The sequence below is a fragment of the Sparus aurata genome, chromosome 20 (genome assembly GCF_900880675.1).
Source record: "Sparus aurata chromosome 20, fSpaAur1.1, whole genome shotgun sequence".
NCBI classification, from domain to species: domain Eukaryota; kingdom Metazoa; phylum Chordata; class Actinopteri; order Spariformes; family Sparidae; genus Sparus; species Sparus aurata.
Genome location: NC_044206.1, coordinates 12,619,786 through 12,634,323, shown reverse-complemented (window position 1 = coordinate 12,634,323; position 14,538 = coordinate 12,619,786). Strand labels below are relative to the sequence as shown.

Genomic DNA, 14,538 nt, shown 5'->3' with positions numbered 1-14,538 from the left:
GAAATAATCAACAATTGTGATGATTAATTCACAGTAAGTTGCAGCCTTTATTAGATAACATATATGAATATTATACATAACCCTAAAATTCAGATTTGCAAATATTTGCTTGAATTAAAAGCCTTTTTTTATGGAACACAAGAAGTCAAATAACAAATGTGATTTTTGTGATAACTCAATTCAGACTTTCAGCAAATATCAAATCTAAATTGACAAAGTTAAAAAGATCACATGGGCGTTTTGACCTCTTCAGGCTGAACGTCCACAGTGGCCTCTCCTGTTGGAGGCAGCTGACCTTTGCAGCCGTGTCTTGAGTGTGAGGATGGTGAATGTGTGTGGGGCAGCCCAGCACTATGTGACCATCCTGGGGGCGACAGGTAGTCTGCGTGGAGCTCAGTCCTGGAGCCCTGACCTTTGAATGGGGCGTCTTGGATCCACGAGCAGAGGCACAGGTGACCCTACTGATGGGGATTTGGCTCAAGGAGCTGCTTCACCTTTAGTGCAGCCACCCAGCTCTGTCAGGACAGATAGAGGAGGGTCAGGTGGTGCTGCCACTGCAAATCTGTTAGTCGCTTATTTAGACTCTAAATGATTGTGATGATGGCATTTAGCCTCGTGGGCTTTCCAACGGGTGAGTGCAGCCGACTGATGAACGCAACTGATTTAAACAATTTGATCAAATTCTTTCATTATGTTGGTTTTCTGTTTAATTATTCCGCATTCAGAAAAAGAATAAAACTCTTAGTTTTTTACTCAGTTTATTCAAAGAAATACAACGTGTATAATACAATTTATCGTCATCAAGTGAAATGATGCAGTCCAACATGACATCATCCATATAAAACCATTTACCCTTTAAAACATTTTACTTACATTTACTTTATTTACAACATGTACAAATCCATTCAGAGGATTGTCCCTCCTCATGGTTTTAATAGACTTAACTGTTCGAATGATCTGTTGGAAATTATAATAAGTGCTGATGTTACTTTTTTAGAGGAATCTTATTGTAACAATCAATGTCCGTAGTGCATTGTAAGACTTTTCTTTTGAATATTTTCATTCATTCTCTATATATAAGGTGCAAAACGTTTGAGGTTTGTGTGAAGTTAAACTAAGAAAAACAGTGACAGTCCTCACCCGGTCAGTGAAAATCAAAGACATGCCAGTAATAATGAAGAAAACTGCATTTGAATAATTGTATGAAGAACAGAAGTTTAATTGTCAGTGGCAGTCAGAGGGCTCAAAGGACACTGGGCTTCTAGTCGCTGTATAGATGGGGGTCTCTTTGGGGTTTTGACTGAGGATGGGATGTCGGTGAACACCACAGATCGGCCGTCAGGGCACAGCAGGACGCTGGAGTCCGCCTCACACTTGGTGGTCCTGCTCGGCCACAGGGCCTCAGCAGAGCTGGGCCTCATGCCAAGACCACCAGGAGAGAGCACCTCCGCGTTCACCACCGACGCCTGACTCATCTTGATCAGCATGTCCAACGACTGCTTCCGACTCTCCAAAGAAGCCTTTATCGCCTTCCTCTCGTTCTCCTCCTCCTCCTTTTTATCCTCCATTTCCTCCTCCTCCTCCTCTGTCTCTGTCGTGTTGTCTTTAAAGCCGCCGTCCTCCCCCGTGCCGTGGTCACCGACCGAATCTGACGAGCCCCTCTTCACTGACAGGTCAAGAGGCCCTTCGCTCTGTCGGGCCGTTCGCTCTAACGCCAGGTGGATGTGGGAGAGCTCCCTGCGGATTTTGCTGAGGTGTTCCCAAAGGTGGCGCTGGGCGGGAAGGTCCTCCTTCTCCAGGTGGGTGATCTTGTGCTCAGCCTCCTGGTATTCCTGCAAAGCCTTGGAGAGGTCACTGAGGAGGGTAGCCACTGACTCTGAGGCTCCCTCCCCTGTTGTCCGGGCTGCAGAGGATTCCTGGGAATTGGCTCCTCCAGAGGAAGGTAGAGAAGATGTTTCACTGGTGGGACTGCTGAGGGGATCATTGTACCAGAGTTCAGTGGGCCGGGACTGAAGCTGAGCATCCTGTAAACTGAGAAGAGGAGAAATTCAGGACTCTTCCATTTATAAGCCCTGACCCTTACTTATAACATCCCTGTGGGTAATTACATGATAAAAATGTGTTTGTCAGAAACCTTCTAGAAATCCTTACCTGCCATGGAAGAGAAGTTTGTCCGCTGCCATATTAAGAGTCGATGCGGTCTGAATGTTTTTCAGGAGGTCCAAAGTGAAACCCATGGCTGGCTTCTTCTCCGTAGGAGTGTCATGGTTCCCCAGTGGGGCCCCTGTCCTCTTGAGGCCCCAGCTCGCTTTACCTTCCCTGGCTGTACTCTGAAGTTTCTCCCCCAGCCGGTAGCCCTGATCGGGGGAATCTCTTTGAGGTGACACCCAGCCAGCAGGGGAGACTGCGGTGGTCCCAGGCCGCAGAGCAGGCACTTTCCACAGATTCACTTTTGGCTGGAAGCCAGACAGGGAGCTCGCTTCCAGACTGTTCGGGGACGTCTTGAGCACTTTACCAGCGTCACTCTGACTGGAGGCTGGTCCGAATGTGTGCTCACACAGGAAGGGGTAGTAGAGACGAGGGGGGATAAGAGCTCTGTCCGTGATGGTGCTGGAGGCCGGGTGCATCAGCTGAGCAGCCGACGCCAGGAAGGGGAGCTGGGCGAGCTGTGCGTGGGTCTGGGCGGCGACACCTGTTGCAGCAGTGGGAATGGCAGAGTTCATGTAGGAGAAGAGGCTGGGGCTGATGGGGTAGCCAACCCCGAGCATTGACAGGTTGAGTCCAGTGGGATCCTGGTAATCCACCAGGTTCGGTGGAGGAGGGTAACAGGGGATTGAACCGCTCACTCTGGACTGAGCACCTTCAGCTTTGGCCTTAGTGTGGCTCGATGACAAGAGCCGCCACTGCTCCGACAGCAGGCCGGGTGCTGTTAGACACGTCTTGGACAGCTTATAGTGTTTGAGCTGGGCCTCTACCTCGACTGATCGCGCTCGTAGAAGCTGATCTTCCAGGGAGAGCATGTCAGCCATGAGAAGCTCCGACTCTGGCTGTTTGGGTTTCTTGGCAGGGATCTCTGCGGCGTCTCCTCTGCTGTTACTCAAGCTCTCCCTCGTGACCTCTACTCCCTCTCCTCTTCCTCCTTCTTCCTCATCTTCCACTCCCTGGCTTTCCCTGTCCTCCCCTTCCTCCTCCATCGCTCTTTGCGTCCTCTGTCTCTCCTCGGTCCCCATCACCTGCTCTAGCTGATCTTTCCCGGCAGCTTGAAGGCCGTGCGCCTGCTGAAAGGGTCGCAGCTGCTCCGGGTGCAGGATGTTGCCCTTTTTATACGGCCAGTCCGACTCTATGAGCAGGGAGAGGGAGTTCTTGCACAGGCTGTACTTCATATGGTTGTACAGGTGGGACTTCTCCATGCAGGTGAAGGGGCACTGGAAGCATTTGTAGTTGTAGGGTTTGCCCCATGGCCGGGGAATGTAGTGAGGCTTCTTGGGCTTGCGCTCCTTGTGTTTGCTGCCGTTTGCTGACGTCACCTTACAAGCGTCGTCCTTGGACATGATTGAGTCTTGATATATATATAAAGATCGTTTTAAAAGGAAAAGGAATTCAAGATAGATTGTTAGGTGCTCTCTCTTTTGTGCCGGGGTGCATTTCACAGGAGTCTTTCCTCAGTTTGGTCGATGAAGACGAGCATTTCTTGAACCTGAGAAGACACAAGACAGTTTTGTGTGAATGAAGGTGATCACACATTTTTAGTAATATCCTTCAGATTTCATCCACCATATTTGTTCTGAAAGATTGCTCGGTAAGAAAACTAAATATCCCAGATGAAGTTGCTTGTGCACTGACGAGTGCTATATATTATTATGCACATATGTGTATATTACTAGAGCACATTTGTTGTCCTCCTTAGCTGAGGGTTGCCCTTAACCTAACTGCAGGGAGGCCCATGCTGCTCTGTTCTCACTGTACCTGCCATTACTCATTAGTTCCACTGCAGTACCAGTGGCTAGCAGGGTCCAGGGCTGGGGGGCAAAAATGAGCCCGTCACAGGGGGCTCTGCACCTGTGCAAGGGGCCCCTCACAACACTCCTGCTTGAGTTTAGGGCTGGACCCTCGGAGGGCGGCTAAAGGCGCAACGCAGCCAGGCTGAGGGTAACATGGAGGCGGGTGTGGAAGGGAGAGAGGAGTAGGGGGTTTGAGGCCTGGTTCCTAATGAGAGCCTGGCGTCATGCCTATAGGGCATCATTAGTGCCAGGTCTGAGATCTGGGTCAGGACATGGTACATAAGTTCAACTACTCTCCTACGCTCTTGTCTCATCTTTCTACCTCTGCTGTTATAGAGTTGGGTCAAACTTTATTACTCACTTAGCAATAATAACATAATTACATTATTATAAAGTGTTAGGGTTTATGAATTTTAAACACTGAAAGGGGCACTATGTAGTTTAGCAAAAGAAATTCAGAAAGGTAAATATGTACAGTAAGGACAGGATGATAATAAAAACCCAGGAATATTTATTTTGTACACGACTGAATAAACAAGCTGTCCCCAGAACAGTGTTGGAAGCTAGAGAGGGGGCAGGGTCCGTAGTAAAACCGGATGAGACTGTGTTGTCCTTTAAGGTCAGTTTGTTCAGTCATGAAAACTCAGAGGGTTTGTTTATTTGAGTGTGTTTAAGCATCACAGATTTTTCACTACTGTTTAAAATTTCAGCCCCAAAACTACATTGTGCCCCTTTTAGTGGTAATGGATGATAAAATCTGTTGTAACTTTGTGAGTAACGTTTGTTTTTATTGTTGATTACTTTCCTTGATTAATCAATTAGTTGTTTGATATATAAAATGTTAGACAATGGTTAAAAAAACCTGTCAGTGTTTCTCTGAAACCCGTGTTTTGTTTTACTTTCACAAAGGAGTAAAGAAGCAAGAAAATATGAAATATATAGAATTAAATTTTTTCTCTCTAAAAAATCACTCAAGCCAATTTATCGGTTATCGGAAATAGTTGGGAATTAATTTAATCGTTGACAACTAATCAAATAATCATATTCTTAACATTGTTTTTATTATTAACATAATTTTAGTTCACCTGCATTTAAACTGATCTATTTACTCAAGTAAAACTGATCACTGTCTCTCTTTTTATTTCCCTCCCTCTTATCATTCCACAGCATTAGTTGAATTCATTTCTCTCTCTTCTTTAATCACCGAAAATAACTGTAAGTACACAACGATAAATGCCTTTTTTCATCTGTGAAATTACAGAAACTTTTTTGATCTTTTTCGACTTCAAGCCAGGCCGTCGGGTGAACCCTGCGGTGGAAGAAGATGTGAGGAGGCGTGCGCTCCTCAATTTTAAAACACTCTGCTTTGAGGCTTTTATTTAGGTTTGTTTTTTTTTTTCCCCCTCGGGTCATCCACAGATGAAAGTCTATGTGATGTTCAGGGTCCAAAACTGAAGTAAAACTGAAGACTGCTCATGACAAAAGTTTTGAAATAAGGGCCAGTGAAGCAAACACAGGTGATGGATGGCCCGTTATGTTGAGAGACAGCAGACAACCTCATCTATAAAACCCTCGGCATGATGGCTGGTGATGAAAGACACAGTGAGTCTAACACAGGATGGCAGGCTGTTGCCAACCCTTCTCCCACTTGGACCCCAGAATTGGCTCGTTTAGCGGCCGACCATCTGATTGGCTCACTTGTCCGCCCCGAGGCTCTGACCTGGGTTTTGAGCTCATAATGGGGCCTAACAGCTGCTGCTGCCATCCAATCAATAAAAATCATTTTTACAGTAGTTTTTTTTTTTCTCTTCTGGCCACTGCTATCCGCTCTCCTCTCCACACTGACTGTGCACTTTGGCCCCCCGCTGCCCCGTATCCAAACCCTGCGGTCTTGTTTTAAGCTTTTAGGGCTGATGATCAAACATGCCTGTAACCGCTTGAACATCTATTGTTGCAATTAAGGAGGTTCACCACACTAAAAGCTTTAACAAGTTACATGCAACAGCAACCACACCACTGACAGCCAGCGGGACGGGCTGTTTGTACAGTATGCACACAAGGACATTAACTTAAATGGTGCTTTTTAAGCTTTAATTTAAGCACTTTACCTAAGATGGTTGTCGGAATGATGAGCTGGTTGTCTGGAAGAGAAGAAACAGATCATACATTTATTGTTTAATGTATAATTAATACTTCATTTTTAGTATAACATGGCATAAACACATTTGTTTGTATCTCAATTTGATATTGCAACCAAACTACTCTATAAAATACATTTTTTTTAGTAAAGTAAAACCATAAATGTATTATATGTCTGACTAGAAAAAATATTCAATGGTATTTGAATTTGACAGCAAACATCAGACGATTCTGCTGAAAAATGACTGCAATTTTATAACACTATGACATTCTTCGATACAGGAAATGCATTAAAATCACATCTTATTATTGCATTTGTAAAACTAGTGGAAATTCAGTTTGTGCATTTTAACTTAAAAAGTGTTGATATTTAAATAAAGACAGCTATATCTTTTATATAGTGTCCACAAAAAAAGGGCAACCTCATTTTTTTTTTCTTTTTTAAAAACTACAAAATAAAAGCACCAAAAGCAATCTTCTCACTGCACGCAGACGCACCGCAGCAGGCCTCTCCTTAACTTCTTTTATCAAATATCACTTAATTATGGCAAACTGAGCTGCCTGCATGCCACCAGCTACCTGAGTGGAGTGGAGAAGAAATGTATCCATGCGTACCTGGAGAGGGAGAGAGCGCGTCCCGGTGAGGCTGGCTGTCACTCCTCTGCAGCGGCACTGAGAGGGCAGCGCGTCCCGCTCAAATAGGAGCGCAGGAGCGACTGTGGAGATATATATTGACTGGGAGCATTGCCCGCAGGCGCTACAATACAGCGGCTCCCCCCTCTCCTCCCCATCCCCTCCTCTCCTCTCCTCCCTCTCTCCCCCCTCTTGGATTGTCAAACGCGGTCTCTACCTTGCAGCCAGGATGCAATGGAACAACTTCCACAGCATTGGCAAAGGTTTAGGTTGGTGGTGGTTTCTCTTCATGACGGAGGCTGGAGATGGCATGTGTGTGTGTGTGTGTGTGTGTGTGTGTGTTCTTCTCATTTGTTTTCAAGGTAGCTGCGTGTGTTTTTATTGTTTTCTAAATAACATGGAACCGGAAGCTGAGACAATTAAGGGTTTAATTAAGCCTCTTTTTATTCTCGTAAATTGTCCGATTATAGGAGCATCCGGGTGAGAGATAGAAGTAACCGACTGGACTTCAGCTGTTCTTTATGTTGCATGTAGCTACGTGCGGATTGTGAAATCAAGGTTTGTTTTTTTAACCATTTTAAAAGACATTTAAAAAAAAAAGAACACCACAGATAAGAGCTGATATCTTGAATAGGTTCCCCTCTTAAAGAAACAAACAGACAAAGCAAAGAATCACTTTGACTGTCAATAAAAGTTAAAAATATAAATGAATAAATCCTGAAAAGCTTGTTTTCAATCAGCTTTCCCTTGGAAAGGTACATATTTTATAAAGAGAATGACATTAATAGGAAAAAAAAGATTTTTACAAAACAGAGCTCTGTTGAGATTGATTGTTTGCTTATGAATAAATAATATAATAGTAATAAAATAATTTCGATCGTGGTCCTTTGTTAAAGTTGAATCTATCTATCTATCTATCTATCTATCTATCTATCTATCTATCTATCTATCTATCTATCTGTCTGTCTGTCTGTCTGTCTGTCTTTACTGGCCTGAATGTTAAACTTACATTATTGCCATCTGAATGACACATTATTGAATGATTCCTTTTTACACAAGAAATCTAAATAGATGATCACTCGGTCACAAATATCTTTTTAGTGTCTCGCTTGTTTCCTGAAGTTTATGATAATAGTTTGACCATATTTTGCAGCTACTACTGCATACTGACATTTCTTCCCTTTTCTGAGTAGCTGGAGAAACTCACGATGAATATTATTATTATTATTATTGTTATTATTATTATTTCAAAGAAAAAAAATCTTTAATCCTTGTATTTCTCAGTATAGTAAGAAGTAAGATTATCTAAACCTTTCTTTGATGGCAAGGTGAAAAATATCTCTCCATCGTGGGAAAAAAATAAATTATTTTGAATAATTTTAGGTATCTTTACATGTAAGAAAGCTTCAAATTCTCTGTTCTGCTGATCTACACAGGAAAACATTTGAGTACAGACTGCTGTCCCCTAGTTTCATCTATTCATGGCCACAATATTTGTCTTTGTCATCTGCAATGCATTATATTTAAAATTATTTTTAAAGAAGCCGTTCTTACAGTCACAATGGGAGGCCATCAGTCTATATGTGTGTAGGCTATATCTGTCATCACATGTCTCCATCTGTGTCTGCTGCACCTGTGTTTGCGAGCCTCTCTAACACCGTCTAACACGGTGAGCAGGAATGTTAAAGTCAGCCAGTGGAGGTAGGAGTGTGTTTTGTGTGTGTCTGGGAGCTCTTCACTCCGCCTGCATCACAAACAACATGCAGGCAGCCGGGTGTAGAGAGGGTGTAGAGGGGTGAGGAGGGGTGAGGAGGGTGTATGGAGGTAGGTCTTTGGATCAGCCTCTCTCTGAAGGATGTGGTGCAGTGGTTCAGAGCGCTGGGCGGGTTGCTGACACAAGCTGTAGGATCACATCCACAGACGATGACTGACGTGTGTCTCCTGTCAGCTCTGACTTCTCTTTGTCCTCTCCCACTTCACCTGCCCTTCGCATTTACCCCCTTTGACTCCCCCTTCCTCTTTCTTTTTCTCTTCTCTTTCGCCTCAACCTCTCAATCTCCACTTCCTCTTCCTCCCTCCTTCCCCCCCCCCCCCCGTCCCGGTTCTCTTAGCCCGTGGCGGGCTTTGGGTCAACTCCAGGTTCTTCATTTCCCTCCTCTGGCTGGGTGGGGATGAGCGCATTGCGATCCCCCTTTGAGAAATGTCAGTGTCCGTGTGCTGGGAAAGTCGGGGGGCCTTCACGAGCCATCAGACCCGCTGTCGCATCGACGCGGGCAAATGGAGAGTGACAGGCCGCTCCATAGAGCCTAACCATCTGTACCAAATGTGACAGCAGGGGAAAGAGGATGTCTGGTAAATCAGGAGGAACGACAGGAGCGCTCTATGACACGGAGGAAGGAAGTGGAAGCAAGAGAGAGAGAGAGATCCTCTGCTTCTTAAGGCGCGGGGGCACATGGGAGATAATGTCAGTTATTCTCCCTGTTTCTCTACAACTACAGAGACACTTGGGAGACAGTGTCAGCTTCTCCTGTTTAGTGTTGGTGTGTGAGGTGACGACTGACTCCTTCAGCCCTTTTTGTTATCCGTCTAAACAAAGTAGGACAGTAGATCGCTCTCCCCAAAACTACATACTGCACCTTTAACGTTGATCTAGTTTACATTCTTGGCGTTATAGTTTGGATGTAGTGGATTTTGGACACATCAGTGAAACAACGCTTTCTCTTAGATTGAAAAGGTTGTTACTCCTGTGTTATTTAATCTCATCTTGTCTCTAAATTCAACATCACAGTCTTTATTGTCAGTGTGTAAAACAACACAACGGTGAAGCGTCTCCCTGAGCTGTGTAGGAATACGACAGAATAGAATAAAATAGCTGATAAAGAATGTAGTAGTTTCTGAGAATAGAAAGGCATTTTAAAAGATTGCCATCACGTCCTCTGCAAGATAGAATGAAATGTGAAATGGTTATCCAATAAAATCATTCAGATGTAGTCAGTGCATTTTATCTTATCTAATTTCACAAATAAAAATATTACTGCATTTCTTACATTACAGTCAGGGCACATGGACACTAATCAATGGGCACTGATCTAAAATAAAAAGTCAGTTCGTTTATCTACTCAGTTGCCCATTCATCTGTCGCCAACCAGGTGTAACGGCGCCTTGTAGTTAAAATGCATGATGTTGGTTTTGTGGTTTATGGAGTGTTTTGTGCCAAACAAGCATGCAGCTTGATAACTGCTAACTAACTGTAAATGATGGGACTTAAGTAATAATGGTAGAGACACACGATAGTAAAATCTTGATTGGTTGGTTCATATTCCCGCTGCTGATGCACAGTGCTGTCTATTATTTTTGCATATCAGAATATTACAAACAAAATATTTTCAAACTATTGGTGCTACGACCAAAGCTAACACTGAAATGTGGCTGTTGTTCTTCCATTTTCATGGTATTTATGCGGAGGGCTGAAAAGACTGTTCACTGGTTACCGGCTGAACTATAAGCTTTTAACTTTGGTCATGTATAAAGGATTGTTTTATTTATTTACTGACTGTGGAAGGACAGGAATAGCTTAAGCCTGTGTTTAATGATGAAATTAAATTATTATTTTGTGGCAAATAATTCATGTTGTCAGTGAGTAGCTGTGTATGAAGCAGGATTCTGCACCGAGCTTCGAGTTCGGCTGTATTTTCAATTTTTGTATCTGCTTGTAGATCATCTCTCACTTAAGAGACACACTTCACCCTCCAAGAATAGAAGTACAGCCCAAGTCCAAAATTCAGTATGCAGGGTTCGACCTCAGCAGGAGAAGTAGGAGTACGGAGAATGCCGAGACTTGCATTGTGAGCGCAGAACTCTCCTGGCGAGTTAAGAGAGTTGAGGGTCCTTATGGAGCGGCATCTGGGGAGGCTGACAGGAGCACTCTATTACCACTCAGAGAAAGGAACCTGAGGGCTGCAACAACACCGCTACCAGGCGGATCCAGCTGTGCACATGCCTCCGAACACACACACATACACACACAACCCAGCCCATGCAAATTAAGTCCTCAACGCACACGTGCATCCCCCCCATCCGACGAGACGGACTATACGGTGCGATGGAAAGATATCCAGATAGGACGCTGGACGACCAAACGGCGACCTCTAACCTCGGCGAGTCTCCAGCTCTTTCTACCGCCTGAGTTTTAGGCCTGAGGTAGAATAGCTAACAGCTCCTCTCTTAGCCTGTGCTGCTGGGCACATTAACTAAACTCATATCGCTCTCAGCCACTATCAATTATTCAGCAACCCACCTCCCCTCCCCTCTCTCTCCCTTTTCCCCTCTTTCCCCTCGTTTTCAAAGGAGAACAACTCCAACAGCCATCCCCGGCTTTATGCAGACAGCCACGGCGACAAAACAAACCTCGCGCCCCTGGTGACTTCCTTTTGGTTTCCCTTCAGTGTGTTTTATGACTTCAAATTATCATTATAACCTTGATAATATTCTTTAACGTGCTAATAACTGTCTTACATCATTGTTGCAATAATACGGTTAATGTACACTGCAGCTGCTCTATGCATAATTGAGCTAATTCTTCACATTTCTAGTGTTTTTTGGGGCTTTTTGCTTTTTCCTTCCAGGCACTTCAGCAGTTCCCTGAGTGGAGCTTCAGCAGGATGGAAGCTCACCATACGACCTCCAGCTGAACGAACTCTCTCGATATGCAAAAGCCACTCTACGGCCTAAATCACGATGGCCTCGATTGTTGATCAAGTTGCAGATAGCTGTAGTGTATAAAATGAACGTGTTTTTTGCTGTGACTGGACCGAAGTCCCTGTTTTCTTTCTCCTTTGTACGATGGATCTACTCCACGCATGGTAAGGTTGTAATGAAGAAGTAGGCAAACTTTTTTCAAGGAATAGTTCAAGATTTTGGAAAAGGTGCTTACGGGTATTTGCTTACTTATTGAGGGTTGCATGTTGATTCTATCATACCCCACTGGTAGCATTTTTGTAAGTGTTAATTTCATATTTTTTTTCTTTCCTTTTTTGCAATTCTCCCATGGATGAACAGTCTTCATCGTAAAAGTTTTTCTTTTTTTGTGCTTATTGCTATTATTTCTGACTTTGTTGCGCTGTAGATCCCAAGTCAACACAGGTTGTCTAGTTATAAAAATTGGCTTGCTTTTTGCCGTTCCTTTTTATGCTTCCCTTTCGCTGCCTATGTAGGAAGCTGTGCAGTGCATCCTGGTAGCGGCGGAGCTGTTTGTTCGTGTCTTGAGAGACACTGCATTGCGTTGCAAATCAGGGGCATCGGGCACAATACGACGCCTCTGGAAACTCCTGAAACACTGTAAAAATGAACCATCATCAAACTAAAATGAAGACGCACTCTGCACCTGCATGGCTTATTTCCCACCTTGAATGTCTTCATAATCAAATTTCGCTGAGCTATTTTTGTCAGAGAAAGTGTCCAAACGAGTCGCCATGTTGGTCATGTTTTTCCAATCAGGTGCAGCTAGCAAGTTTTATGCGTGGGTGCCAGAGGTTGCACACTGCTTTGGTCAAGCTTGCAAAGCTGGGATCTCGGGTCCTTGCGGCAAACTGAACCCCTGTGGACACACACCATTCGGCCATGTTCTCCGCGGAGCAGAGGGGCTGACCCTCCTCAAACCACAAGCATTGTTTAGAAGTACTGTGATCAGGTCCCGCAGCCGTGTCATTGCAAAAAAAGCGACACAGTAATGCCTGGTGAAATGTGGGGGTTAGATGCTACATGTCCACTAATTACAAAGGAGCAGTCTGCAGGTAGCTAGCTTAGGATAATGACTAGAAACAGCTAGCCTGGCTCTGTCCAGTGGTAAAAAACAAACAAATCTGCTAACCAGCAAAACTCATTAATTAACATTACATCTTATTTGTGTATTTGAGTGTAAAAATGACAAATTATTGGTCTACTGGGGTCATGTGCAGGACTATTTTTGGCCAGGAGCTGGAGAATCTGCTTGTTGCCCGCCAACCTAATGGTGATGACATGGCTACAGGAAGTCACTACTCCTGGATGGAAACCCCTGACATAACTTCAATTTATTTGTGAAGTTAAAAGTGTTTGAGGTGCTGGTCGTCAACACTGAAAACAGCCAGATTAGCCGTTTCCTTCCATTTCCAGTCTTTATGCTCAGCTAAGTTTGGCATCTGCTGACTGTATCTTTATGTTTACTGGACAGACACCAGATTGGTATCGATCTTCTCATCTAACTCCTGGCAAGCAAGGGCACAAGCATCTTTCTCAGAACTAAATCTGTCAAAGGTCATCAATGCCTCATCCCAAAGTCCCGACGAAATAGACAAGTGTCCTTTTCGGAGGTGAACTGCCCCAACAGTATGTCAGGGAACAGCGCTGGAGGCACACACAATGAGACATTTTCAGCTTCACACTTAAATGAACACACACAATTATACAGAAGAGGGCTGGACGAACGCTGGCCATTTTCCAAAGTGAAAACACAGCCTTGAATGTGAGCCGGGTTGATATCTGAAAAGGGCAGATGTGAAGGTTCAGTCATGACTGGACACATGACTCGGTGGATTTTTCTCTGCAGAGATCTACGCCCTTCTCTGAGTCTCGGATAAGGATGCGACTCTGCGGCAGAATCAGAAGGTGAGAGGGGGCTTGTTACTATCTGTCCGTCAGAGGCATTCATTTGGAATGAGATGCAGCTGATGCCTGACATTCACTCTTTATCATTCTCGTATCTGCGAGTGTGTGAGCGGAGGTGAAGTTCACACCGACGCCTGTGACTGTGGGTCACTGACAGGAAGCAGCTGGTGCCTCGTTCGCCCTCTTCTTTCGCTCATTGTCTCACTCTCTGCCCTCCCGTTTTCCACCAGCTGCCCCCAGACGCACCCGCAGGAGGCGGGGTCCCTCTCGCCGAGGCACCTGTGGGTGTCACCTGATGGGGGAAAAGCAAGTGGAAATGAAAGGAAGCAGCCGAGTCTGTCAGAGCGCATCAGGACTGCTGTCCATCACGACGCTGACCTTCAGGGTGTGTGCAGACGTGTGCATGTGAAAGTCTATCAACAACTGACCCAGTGTGTGTGTGTGTGTATGTGCATATTAAGTCACTGACCCACGGGGAGTGTATGCGAGTGTGTGCATATGTTTGTTCATCAATGCAGGGTGTGTGAGACCATGTGTGTACATTAGCGCCTTGATCCCAGCGAGTGAGTGTGTCCGTAAACACATAGACCTTGAGGGTGTGTGTATGAGTGTGTGCGCAACTGTCTATCTCAGTGCAGTGATCTGTGTAAGATAGCTGCAGTAGCTGGCAGGTCATTGACAGCCCTCTGATTCTGAAACCGAAGCTCCTGACCTCACCTCACCCGCCATCCTCACTTTGAATTTTGACAAATTCCCAGAGATGAGAGTATCCGTGTCCAAAATCTGAACACTTAATGCTCAGCAAATGTCCATATGTGTTGGGACCACAGTGCCAGCATGTCCTCTTGCGAGGACCAGGGCTTTTATTCCCTCAGCAACAGGACTCAGCGAAGCACCGCACTCTGGGGACCAGGACAAGAGGATGGTGTCAGCCAGTTTCCCAGCTGCAGCCAGGCCCTTCCCATATATACCCCAAAGCCAATGGCCCCTCACCTCCTCCTCCTCCTCTCTCCCTCCTCACCATCTCTGGGTTTGACTGAGGATGGGTGTGGGGTCGCGGGCAGCAGCAGGGAGAGGGAGCAAGAGGCTGCACTGCGCTGCTAACTCCTGGAGGACGGCT

At 45.1% G+C, this 14,538-nt stretch overlaps 1 protein-coding gene across 1 annotated transcript; it reads right to left on the bottom strand.

Annotated features, from left to right (window-relative positions):
* Positions 1-27: 27 nt before the first annotated feature.
* Positions 28-6,889, bottom strand: prr35 (proline rich 35). Its single transcript, XM_030400749.1, has 4 exons — positions 6,756-6,889; positions 6,110-6,142; positions 2,152-3,697; positions 28-2,031 (listed from the first exon to the last, which is right to left on the bottom strand). The coding sequence occupies exons 3-4, from the start codon at positions 3,549-3,551 to the stop codon at positions 1,218-1,220; spliced, it is 2,214 nt and encodes a 737-aa protein (XP_030256609.1). The 5' UTR covers positions 3,552-3,697; positions 6,110-6,142; positions 6,756-6,889; the 3' UTR covers positions 28-1,217.
* Positions 6,890-14,538: the final 7,649 nt, after the last annotated feature.